At 39.5% G+C, this 13,009-nt stretch overlaps 1 protein-coding gene across 1 annotated transcript in view; it reads right to left on the bottom strand.

Moving 5' to 3' along the window:
* Positions 1-571: 571 nt before the first annotated feature.
* Positions 572-13,009, bottom strand: part of LTA4H (leukotriene A4 hydrolase) — a 34,502-nt gene continuing 22,064 nt past the window's right edge. The window contains exons 15-19 of the mRNA XM_042947431.1: positions 11,504-11,558; positions 4,624-4,719; positions 2,597-2,679; positions 1,573-1,677; positions 572-856 (exon numbers count right to left, since the gene is read on the bottom strand). Coding sequence (XP_042803365.1) covers positions 739-856; positions 1,573-1,677; positions 2,597-2,679; positions 4,624-4,719; positions 11,504-11,558 — 457 coding nt within the window. The 3' untranslated portion in view covers positions 572-738. The remainder of the gene's footprint in view (positions 857-1,572; positions 1,678-2,596; positions 2,680-4,623; positions 4,720-11,503; positions 11,559-13,009) is intronic.

Raw genomic sequence — 13,009 nt, forward strand, 5'->3', positions numbered from 1 at the left:
GACAGCAGGACATGTCCAGTGGATCAGCAGGTGGATGCAGGGTGGGGGGAACAATGCTCCCTATAGAGTTTATACAGTTTGGAAAGGGCATTTATACTATGTTCACTGGGCAGGTAGGGGAGCAAATCCAACTGAGTGTTCATGTTATTTAAAAAGCAAAACCTGGGGTGCTAAGGTGGCTCAGTGGGTTAAGCATCGAACTCTTGATTTCAGCTCAGGTCATTATCTCACGGTTCGTGAGTTCAAGCCCTGCATCAGGCTCTGTGCTGAGCGTGCAGAGCTTGCTTGGGATTCTCTCTTTCTCTCTCTGCCCCTCCCCCATTTGCCCTTGCTCTCCCTCAAAATAAACAAACTTAAAAAAATAAAACCTTTAAAGAGCAAAACCCTAATCATGTTGAATGGTGTGTAGCAGCTTCATATTAAGGAACTTAAAATGTCATGTAAATAATATGTTGACACTTTTGGTGATCGTGCTGGGGAAAATAAATATGTAATTACAAATTTTACATTTATAAATTAAAAGACCAAACTTTGTTAAAATGCACTTTACAAAGAACATGCCACTGGCAGGGAGGAAAAAAAAAGGTAGCTCAGCTTTATTTATGAAAATCACCGACAAGATAATAGAAACCGAAAACAAAAACAACATTTTAGTTACAATGTGAGCTGAAGTTTTTCCATTTCTTTGTGACTGCAGTTTAAAAAAGAAAAATGTCTGAAATCATCATTGGTAGGTACTCAATCCACTTTTAAATCTTTCCCCACCAGCATGGCCGTCACGGGGTGCATGCTAGCTCTGTGCTCCTGGTAGGTACGGACGGCTTGATCGTGGTATTTGTCAAAGGCAGCAAGGTCTCTGTGGGAGCGGGAAAAAAGCAAGAAAGTTGGATAATGACTTATTACTTTGGCAAGTAATGTTTTATGTGGCAGGTATAATTTTATTATTGTGAAATTAATGAAAAGATTAATTATGACTGTCTATGTCATGGTTATATATTTTTCAGAATTCCTGCCAAACCCACAGTCAAAATAACTTCATTAAGATATTCTTAAATTCTAGCTTTTAGCCAAGATACAACTTTTCCCCTCTACCGCGCATTGCTTTATTATATGTCAAGCAACCTATTCTTCCACTTCACTGGGACATTTGAATCAAAAAGGTTTGGCTTTATCTGTTCATTTCTTATTGCGTTTGAATTAACTTCAGACTCTTTCTCTTGTCCATGCCTATCCACGCCTACCCACCAATTATCTCCTACTTGCTTTTAAAGACCGTTTGGTGCACATAAGATTGCTTTCTATTTACTTCCTTTTCACCAGTGTCTAAGCCTATCTGGTCCATAATAGGTAATTGATATATAATGTTTCTAAAACAGCTAATCCAATTACCTCAAATTCTAAATATTTTAGAAGTGTTCATTCCTATTCCAAAATTATACCTGTAATCTTTAACAAATTTAAAAATTATTTTTAGATGGAATTTTGCAAAGTATTTTAACAACAGGAAAAACTTAAGATTGTTCTTCCCCATTCCTGATCTAAATTCAAAGCACCATTTGAGTGGGTTCTTACTTGAATAAGGGCCGCGTAAATTTCATTCGTCCTTGCTCAGTTGCCATTTTTAGAGCCAAAGGAACTGCTTCCTCCCATTTCGATTGAATGCAGAGCCGTAACCATCTGAAAGGAAGATTTTTAGGGGGCGTGGGGTAGGAAATGAGGAGGAAGGGGCGGGATATACAGTCACATCTGAAGATTACTTTCATAGTGATAAGTAATCCCATTATAATTCTACTGCACACCTCTTTATATTATGTCTTTATTCTGAGAATCTCAAATCCTACTTTTTTTTCAAATCCTTTTATATACAATTCAACAACTGGAGAAGAGAAGGAAGAGGAGTTTGTTCTTGACAAAGACCAGACATTTTAAAAGGCTAGCTTACATTGGTGTTCATGTACCTTATCTGTGCAGTTTCTAAAGGAAATTAAACTTTGGTTTAAGACTCACACTACAAATCAGAATTAAGAAAGATTAGCCACATAACAGAATCAGAGATTTCTTTTTAAAAAAAAAAAAATTTTTTTTTTAACGTTTATTTTTGAGACAGAGAGAGACAGAGCATGAACGGGGGAGGGGCAGAGAGAGAGGGAGACACAGAATCGGAAACAGGCTCCAGGCTCTGAGCCATCAGCCCGGAGCCTGACGCGGGGCTCGAACTCACAGACCGCGAGATCGTGACCCGAGCCGAAGTCGGACGCCCAACAGACTGAGCCACTCAGGCGCCCCCAGAATCAGAGATTTCTAACTATTCCCTTATCAGAGTCAATTTGGCTAGTTGTGGAAGAACTATTTACCTCTGGATTCCTAATTCTCCTTTTTGTTTTAAGGTCAAGAGAAGCTTAGAACAAATTCTAAGAAAAAGATTAATACTCTCATCTTACAGATACTGCAAGTATTCCTATGATTATTTATACAAGTGCAGAAGATTTCATAGGATTTCTTAAAACTCATGTATGGCTCCGACTCTGCTTTCCCTTTCTCCACATTTTAAACTAGTTTCTACTTTCTTCCACAGAGACAAGTTAAAATGATGTACCTGAATCGTATTTCAGAATTGTTAACGGCATTCAACTTGTACACCTCTTGCATTCGCTTTATATGCCCCAATGGAAGAGGTGCCTAAGAGCAAAATAAAGAAGTATGACATATCATTTCAACAGGATTCCTTGGAAGAAAGGAGCTGGGGGGAAATTCTTAGCCAGATTAAAATCCTAAATATTTTCAAATATAGAAATAAGTTAGATAAAATGAAAACAAATGCACACTACAATAAATTTTGTGCCAACTCATTCTGGATAAGGATGTTCTACTAGGAGCGAAGGGATAGTTTAATTTGTGAGGTACCTAGAGAATTAAATGAGAATTTCTCTCCTCAGACCTTCTGGTATATATAAAATCTAGCTTTCTAACTCTTTCCAGAGTCCCTCAAGTTTTTCCTTATACTTTATCTGTCTTAAATTTATCCCATTCTCTGTATTAAACCACAGTTCTTTGTTTCCTCACAGATTACCCTGAGCTTTATCTTTGCATATTTCCTCTGAAATCCCTTTTAAATGATCTATATGCCTACAAAATAGCTTTTAAAACTTCTCTATTACAGGTCCTTTGAGAACCTGATGAGTAATATGGACCCTTTTCTTAGGAAAAAGAGATACATTTACCATACAAACACAAATGTCTCTATACAATTTCAAGAGTTCATGAACCTCCTGTGCCTGGCTTAACCTTAAGCTAAAATGGGGAGCAAGTCTGGTGAGGAAAGAAGGAAGACAAGTTCAGTTTGGACAAGCAGGGAGGCTGAGGTGCTGCTAGGTGGGTGGTGACTCTCCTCTGCTGCCACGACTCATCTTACAAAACCCACCCCATGCTCGCTCCGGAAGCATCTCTGCTCTGAGTGCCAGACCCTTCCCAAACTGTTTGGTCTCAGCTAACCTCCAAGTCCGCCCTGGTAGGTCCACTGGTTAAGGTCCCCTCCTGGACCCCCAATCTTCCCCCATTTTTGCCATGCCTTTTCTGGAAACGTCTCGTCAGTTCCTCCCTTTCCCTGGCCCCAAGGCAGCGCTAAAGACATTTATGAAAAATGGCAACTTTATGCCCTAAAAAATTGATTCTCACCAAGCCCCTGTTGCCTAAAATCCATTCCTCCCTTTGTGTTGATTCCTTAGGAAACTCCGTCCAGTCTTCTTTATCCCTCTCAAGGTCCTCAGGCCCAACAGAGCATTTTAATGTGAAAGCCAAGACCCAGTCATTCCCTCCCTCTCAAAATGCAGCCTCCTTTTTCTGTTTTACATATTCTTTTTATTACCTTGGTTTGAAACCTTAAGATCTGCTTGGACTCATTCCTGTTAACCGCCAAATCCAGCCAGGCACAAACCCATGCCTTTCACCCTTCACCCCTGCCCCCTCCTTTCCTACCAGTGCCCCCTGGTACTGTCTCCCAGATAACTGCACCACCCGTGTTCCTCATGTTGATCCACCAGCAGACTTGTTTTATAATCCATCCTTTCCTGTTAAAAATGTTAGATCCCTTCCTACCTACAAAATCTGATTCTTAGCTTAGCATTCAAGATTCATCACATCCTATACCAGGCTTTCTAGAATGATCTTCATTAACTTCTGCAACACGGTGGCTTGCTACTCCCTCGGACTTGAATTTCCACCTCTGCATTATGATGCTGCTCTCCTCAAAGCTAGCTCCACTCCCACAAAACCTTTCCTTGATGATGCCATTTAGAAGGGAGTCCTTCTTTACTGATTAAGTTTTTCTCAAATGATACCTAAAATATGTCTCCTTTAACTGCCAAATTTTGTATGTGTGACCTTTCCTACTAGATTATAAGCTTTTGTGGATATGGTTTCTTTCTTTCTTGAATATTTTCATATTTATAATAACACTAAACATAATAAGCATTCAACAAATGTCTTTAAAGAAACAAATGAATTTTATAAATTTTTTTTCCCATTGGTTTTCACATTAACATTTTTTTCCAAGTTGGGTTTGACCTAAATGCTGTGCTTTTATTATGTCCATTGTAATGTCTCATGTTTTGAGCTAGTACTTACTTTCTGGAGCATCTGTGCTAAGAATTCGTTCAGCTGATGACTAGAGAGGTCCTTCAGGTCTGCTGCGGTGAATGAATTTAAATCATCTTCTTTGGCCTAAAAAAAATGTTTCCTGGTTATTTTGTATAAAATGTACAAGTTAATAATATTTATTCGTTCACCTAACATAAAAATAAAAATTAAGAAAAAGACAGAAATATAAGGATGTACAAGATGGTAAAAAATAAATTTAAGCCTTGGCTACTTTCATAATTTTGAGATGATGTTACTTTAACTTAAAGAGCTAACATGACTCCTAAAATTTATATTACTTAAGAGAAATTAGACTATTAATAGGAAAAAAATTTTTACATCCTTTGTACCATTCAAGATGTACAGATTGTCAAAGTAAAGAAATATTACAAACAGCATGTCAACTAATTTACAGGCTAATTGTAAAATTTGGGTAAAGGATCAAATTGCATATTCTTTTAAATATTACACTAATTAATTGGTAAGGCCACAAACCGATGTTTCCCTCCAACCCCACACATTCTGTTTTCCCCACTTAATCTTGGAAATCATCTAAGAAAAAGAAAAATGAGTCTGTACTTTTTAATTTAGGATTCACTGCCAAAAATCTTTGAAGATATGATTAAGAGATATTAAATGAAGATTATCAAAGTAATTGTTTAAAAAATCTTTAAGTAGTTTTGAATTCCTTTCAACTAGGGTTTCTTTATTATTATTATTATTATTATTATTATTATTATTATTATTTTATTTTAATTCTAGTATAGTTAACCTACACTGTTATATTAGTTTCAGGTACACAATATAGAGATTCAACAATTCCACGTTATTACCCAGCGCTCATCATGACAAATGGACTCCTTAGTCCCCATCACCTATTTAACCCATCCTCCTATCCACCTCCCCTCTGGTAACCATCAGTTTGTTCTGTATAGTTAAGAGTCTGTTTCTTGGTTTGTTTCTGTCTTTTTTCCTTTGCCCATTTGTTTTGTTTCTTGCATTCCACATTGAGTGAAAGCATATGGTATTTGTCTTTCTCTAACAGATTTTACCTAGCATTATACTCTCTAGCTCCATCCATGTCAATGCAAATGGAAAGATTTCTTTCTTTTTTATGGCTGAATAATATTCCTCTCTCTGTGTGTGTGTGTGTGTGTGTGTGTGTGTGTGTGTGTACGTGCACATCATCTTTATCCATTAATCTATTGATGAACACTTGGGCTGCTTCCATAATTTGGCTATTGTAAATTAATGCTGCTATAAACACAGGGGTGCATGTATCCCTTAGAATTAGTGTTTTTGTATTTATTGGGTAAATACCCAGTAGTGTGATTACTGGATCATAGGGTATTTCTATTTTTAACTTTTTGAGGAACCTCCATACTATCTTCCACATAAACTAGGGTTTCTTTTAACTTTAAAAGAAACATATGCAATGTTTAAAAAAATCAGATAGGACTGAATGAAAAATTCCTTTGTTTTTGCCACGTCTCTAGGTCCTACTCCCCAGTGACCAATATGAATAGTTCCTCGTATATCCTTCCAGGAAATTTAATGCATAAATATATCCTTGTAAAGAAACATTATTTTACATCTTCCTCCCTGTTCAGAACCCCCTTTACTATCTCTCTTTGGAACCTCACCTTGGTTATCAAAACTTACAGATCTCATGCTCTGCTCAAAAACATGAAAATTTAAAATATTTATTAAGGCTATGTCGTAAGTGGTAAAAACATTAAAAGCAATGGAATGATAAACCAAAATTCAAGGTAATGGTTACCTTGCTGGGAAGGCAACGTGGATAGAGAGGGGAATGAGATGGGGAGTGTTGCTCCAAAAGTACCACTGAGGTTTTCTTTCTTATGTTAGTGGTGGGTACACCTTTTTATACCTTCCGATAGGTGATACACATTTTTTCTTTTGCATTTTTTTTTAATATTTAAGAAAAACAATTGAACAATAAAACAAGGCAAAGGGAGAACTAGTGATTACAATGTCCTCAGTCTGTCTCTGACACGACCCGCTCCTATTGATAGTGAACTATTTATAATCATCCGTGTTGGCTGCTGAGCCTAAAGGAATATCTAAGCAGAAATCAAGAGCAGGAGCAGTTTTAGTAGGTGGGCTGGCATACATTTTTCAAATGAACACAGAGGTCCTGGGTGCCTGGGTGGCTCAGTTGGTTAAGTGACCAACTTCATCTCAGGTCATGATCTTGTAGTCTGTGAGTTCAAGCCCCGCGTTGGGCTCTGTGCTGACAGCTCAGAGTCTGGCGTCTGCTTTGGATTCTGTGTCTCCCTCTTTCTGTTTCTCTTTCTCTCTCTCAAAAAATAAATAAACATTAAAAACAAAACAAAACCCAGAGGTCTTAATATATCACATTGCTGTCAAAGATCCATCCAAGCATGGATCCCTCATACTTTTCTCCAGGCCATGTTTGTGAACTACACAAAACATAAATTTAAGACACAGACAGAAGAACTAAAGCATCATCTGTGGCAAGATGTGCCACCAGATTTCCCTCCCTGCATAGGAATAATTAGACCTTTCTAAATTATTTAGCATACATGATTAAACCACTTTTCCAATCATAACTCAACACCTCTGGTCCTTTTTGTTACAACACTGAACGCAGGAAGTATTCCAGGCAAAGTATTGACAGTGGACGTACATATGTGCACAACTACCCTGCTGGGTAAGGAGCTGCCTAGACACTTTCTACCCCCTCAAAAAAATCGTGAACTAGATCTAAAGGGTTAGTAATGTTCTAACTTGGTCATGATGTTACCAGAATCTTCAGAAAGATGTTTATATTTTATTTTAAATTACAGTATCTTTTCCCTTGGTTTAAGTTTATTTGTTTATTTATTTATTTGAGAGAGTGTGTGTGTGTGTGCATGCACACAAGAGGGGTTGGAGGAGAGAAAGGGACAGAGAGGATCCCAAGCAGGCTCCACACCATCAGCCCTGGGCCCCATGCAGGGCTCTATCTCACAATTGTGAGATCATGACCCAGGCTGAACTCAAGAGTTGGTCGCTTAGCTGCCTGAGCCACCCAGGTGCCCCTTCCCTTGGTTTCTTGTTCCATTGTTCTGATTCGCCTTACTTCTGATTTGTTTTTCTTCCTTCTTCTGGCTCTAAGAGGGTTCCCTCAAAACCTGGAACTTTCTATTCCTCTTTCTTATTCTCCACATTTAATGTTTTCAAGATCTTAACCAGCTATTTAAAATTAAACCTCAAAAACGTTTCAAATCTTTTATTTCCTCCTGCACTGTTCCAGTTCAAACCCCACAAGCCTTTTGGTCTGAACTACCATCTTATCTGACCTACTAGCTGGCTTTCTTACTAACTCTCACTTTTCCATATTAATTGATCCTATATATTACACAGCTTGATTAATGGTCCTAATAAGCAACTCTGATCATTTCATTTGCTATTCAAAAACCTTTAAGGATCCACTGCTGTTTACAGATTGTTTTACATTCCTTAGTTTGACCATCAAGATTCTCTATAATAGGAAACTAATACATCTTTCCAACCTTGTTTTCCCTCTACTAATTCATGTATTTATCCAACAGTGGATAAATGGGGATGGCACTGGGGATATAGAGATGAATAAAAACAATTTCTGCTCTCAAGGAGCTTATCGCCTGGTGAAAGAAACAGATACAAGCAATACTGTAAGAAAATACATTTACAGTAAAAGCTTTTTAAAAATGAGCTTCACTGGGGCAGTTGGGTGGCTCAGTTGGTTGAGCATTTGACTCTGGCTCAGGTTGTGATCTTGTGGTTCGTGAGTTCGAGCCCCACATTAGGCTCACTGCTGTCAGCCCAGAGCCCGCTTCAGATCTTCAGTCCCTCCCTCTCTCTGCACCTCCTCTGCTCATGCTCTCTCTCTCTCTCTCTCTCTCAAAAACAACAACAAAAAAATGAGCTCCACTAAAACCACTCATTGGATTAACCGATACTTTCTACCCTCTCTGTAAAATGTGTGGGCTCGTGTCCAGGGTGCGCCCTTTGCTCTGAGTGGGTGGGCCACCCCTTCAAAACCTGTGCTTTTCTTCTCCCACCTGTTGATTTATGTGTTAACTACATAAACTTGTTTCCAAATGTGTTTATGTCAATTGTAGTTGTAAGCAGGAAATCCTGTTAAATAATAGGTATACTGATGAAAGAGGAGTGCCAAAAAAAAAAGAAGTCTCTATAAATATTAAGTTTATTGCTCTGGACAAACTAAGTCAACTTTAACTTAAAAAGTGCTGTACAAAAAATGTTGCTACAGAATTTGTAGATAAGATCTTTGCAAACAGATGGGAATAACAACAGAAAAATCTAGAAGGAGCTACCAATTGCTTTGCAAGTGTATTTAAATTCTATTCCCACTTTAAAAGAAACCAAAATTGGGGCACCTGGGCGGCTGAGTTGGGTAAGTGTCTCACTTCGGCTAAGATCATGGTCTCACGGTTTGTGAGTTCAAGCCCTGCGTCAGGCTGTGGGCTGACAGCTCAGAGCCTGCTTCGGATCCTATGTCTCCCTCTCTCTCTGCCCCTCTCCTGCTCCCACTGTGTCTCTCTCAAAAATAAATAAACATTTAAAAAATAAATAGATAAAAAATAAAAGAAACTAAAATTGGAAGTTACAGGTGCATCATGAATTTAGTTTATGCAGTTGATACACAGCTTTGGCCCCATAGTAAAAATCTGAGTAATTTATGTTTTAAAATAAAATGTCTTCCTTATGATTAGTTTTTATGACACCATGCTTTAGCCATTTTTTTCAATTAACTGGCTCACTGAACTGGCTAACTGAGTCATTCCAATCTGATAAGAGTACTTTAATGATAGCACACACGTGTGCACGCGCGCGCGCACACACACACACACACACACACACAAAGACAGAAATGGTGTGATAAGGCTGTTTAGGATCCTATGGGAGAAAAAGAAGGAAAGCCTTACTTAGCCTGGGATGAGGAGAGAGTGAGGGGTGGGAGGAAGCAGAGAGGGCAGCATTATAGAAGGCAGGAAGGAATGGAAAAACACTATCTTAATGAAACCCAATGGAACTTAACGGAAGTCATTGTGGCTATGGCCCCATGTCAGAAGGGAAGAGGAGGGTTGGGAGATGAACCAGATGAATAGGCTCTAAGCTCTAACCAGGCAGAACTCACCTATCTGCGTAGGTTCCACGTTTTGTTGCTGCTTAAAAAAAAACTTTGTTTGGACTTTGTCCCTTCCACCCAGAATGTCCTCCTCTACCTCATCCATGCCCAAACCATATCCAGTCCTAGCTGAAATACCCTCTTCTGGACAAAGCTGTCCTCCATGCTGCAGCTAACCCCAATGCACTGTCCCCCGCCCCAGGTGGAGGTACTGGCTCTTTCTGGTGACCTCTTGTGACTTCATTTGTTTCTGTGCATACGCAAGCGGTTGGTGGGGGGGACAGGGACACACAGAAAAAAGAATCTTAAGCAGGCTCCGGCTCAGTGGAGCCTGACACAGGGCTCCATCCCACAACCCTGGGATCATGACACGAGCCAAAATCAGCAGTCAGAGGCTTACCCGACTGAGCCACCCAGGTGCCCCTGTATCTTTTTCATGCTGCTCATCACTTACTGCTTAGCATCAGTTACTTATAACTAAACTTTAGAAACAAGTGTCAAAAGGCAACATCTAAATTTGTTGCAGATAACAGGATGAAGGGTAGCAAAATACACTACTCCCAAATATGCCACTTTAGTATATTGATTATTTCAGTTGTAGGCTCTTGAAAAATAGGAAGGGCAAGGAGAGGTTTTCTCTGCACTATGCTCATCTGCCTAAAGACAGACGTTCCAAAAGGAGCTCAACTGTTTCATCAATCAGGCAAGACTGACTCCTATCACAGAAAAGGAAACTAAAAGTTGACACCACAGCCAGACAAACTTTGTCACACACTGTCATACCTTCCATCTGTTCTCCTGAGGGCCCATTTATCTTTCCTAAAAATCATTTATTTTCCCCACTGAAATGGTGTTTAGTCCTGAATGAGGCACATCTGAGCTAGTCATTTTTCCATGGGCCTCTCCCATGTATGCATGAGATATACATGTTAATAAATTTGTTTTTCTCTTGGTAATCTGCGTTTTATTACAGGACTCTCAGCTAAGAACTCAGAGGGCAGAGGGAAAAGTACTTTTCTTCCCCTACAAGGATTGCTCCTACATTTTCTGATATTTTTCATTAAAGCGCTGTCCAGGGTACATCTTCACTCAGGTTTCTCTAAGGGTTATGTTTCAGTATATACACAGAGAGGCTCTTCTTTAGGAGGCTTCATAGATGTGAACAACACCGATCGACAGAGCAAACGTGCCTCGGTTCTTCCCTAACAGCTGGCATTAGCACTCACCTGAGACCAGTTTAGACCTACCTGGTATGGGTAAGCGCTATATTTGAAACAGTATCTTACAAGTGATTTATGAGGAAAAGAAGACAGAGAAAATGCAAATATTTTTGCATACCTTTTTTAAGACTTGAAAAAGGAGCAAGAAAAATGAGAACTAGTACCAAACATCTATTTGCTCCCCCCCCCACCCCAAACTTAACTTTACACATTGAGGGCTGGTATCACTTGGGACAAACTTGACTTATTTTCTGTTGTTGTTTAAGATTTGATTTATGTAAGCAATCTCTCCACCCAACTTGGGGCTCAAACTCACAACCCCGAGATCAAGGGTCACATACTCCACTGACTGAGCCAGCCAGGCACCCCCAGACTTGATTTATGAATAACCTTTCCAAATACATGAGTTTATAAGTAAAGTCCCTGAGGAGTAGAGACATATTTGTACATTTCAACAAGGAGCCAAAAATCACACATCAGTACTCACCGCCATCCACCGCTGACTTAAGGCAATGCAAGCATTTGTCAGAGTCATATCATAGCTGCAAAGATGAAAAAATACTGGAGATTAAATTTCATAAAGATGTACATGCTTTTCCATAAATGCAACGTTGAAACTACAGAACGCACTTAACTTTCAAAGTTCTTTTTAAATAAAGATCAGGAACACCAGAGTGATGGAAACAGGAAATCTTCTACCTGACTTAAATATTCTGGCATCATCTAAGAACCTGGAAATCCACGTGGATGCCAAATTAGTGAAGCACCTGACTATCCTTCAGAGAGAACACCCCAACATCTCCGCAAAGACAGATGCTTCCGTAGCGTGTGCTGAAGGAGCTGGGACTCAGTTGGGCAGATCTAGTGTTTGCTGTATGGCAGGCACAGTTCTAGGTGTTCATGACAATGTGACAACATGCTGCTTTCGTGGATTTTACATTCTGTTGTTCCAGCTATCTAATCATCCCACAAATCTGCGAGTGCCTACGTGGCAGGCACTGTTCTAGACACCGGGGAAATAACGGTGTCCCAGGAGACCCTTGGGAGACTCCAAAACAATGTGATGATTTTATTTCTTCTCAGAAGAAAGTGGAAATAAACTCTGATTGTAAAGCAAAGCAAACTGCATTAAAATTTGTGAGTTCTCAACTTAGAAGATAAACCACACGTTTTGCAACGATGGAAGAGACTGTAAAATGTGTGCAAAATTCTTGCAAAATATCCCTATTTGTCCATAAATCATGCTTGCTTGCTGTGAAATGTTTCCAAGAGAGAACAGTAGGGAACTTGCCCCTGAGGGTCTAAATTAAAGTTTTGATTAGAAGTTACCATTGAACCTGCTCAAAGAGAGTTTGTGCCCTAGGGGAGATTACAAATGGGTTAAAGCAGGGAACTCCTTTGAAGCAGCTGCCAGTCAATCTCCATAAAGTAGTCAGGGTGTGGACTGCAGGGAAAGCCTCTTGTTTGTCCCCAAAACCAAAGGGGATCAGAGGCAGTAAACTGCTCAGGCAGTAAATCACCTTCAGCTAGAATATTTCTTAGCACTGATTTCTAAGGAACAAAAGGGCAGTACAAAACCTCTGCTTATCTCTTTCTTGTGCCCTGAAACTTCCTTCTCTGTGTCACAAAAAGAACCTTGTAAGAATTAGCCCTTACTTATGGCAGGAGGAGAAGCAACCCTTACTTATGGCAAGGTCCTAAGAACAGTAGTGAGCAAAACCAGACATGAGCCTTGCTTGCATGGTGCTTCTGTGTAGGGAAGGAGAAAGACTTTGGTAATCACACAAACCAATTTAAAACGAATACTGTGGTAACAACAATGAAGAGGCCATACACGGCACCAGAAAACCCTATACGGGGACTTGACCTGGTCATAGAGGTCAAGGAATGTTCCTTTGAGCAAGTGGTTCTTGAGCTGAGACTGTAATTACCCGGGTCAAGACTACGCCATGTGGCGGGAAGGGCTAATAGTAGTGAACAACCTCAGTTCAGG

This window comes from Panthera leo, chromosome B4 (assembly GCF_018350215.1).
Source record: "Panthera leo isolate Ple1 chromosome B4, P.leo_Ple1_pat1.1, whole genome shotgun sequence".
NCBI lineage: Eukaryota > Metazoa > Chordata > Mammalia > Carnivora > Felidae > Panthera > Panthera leo.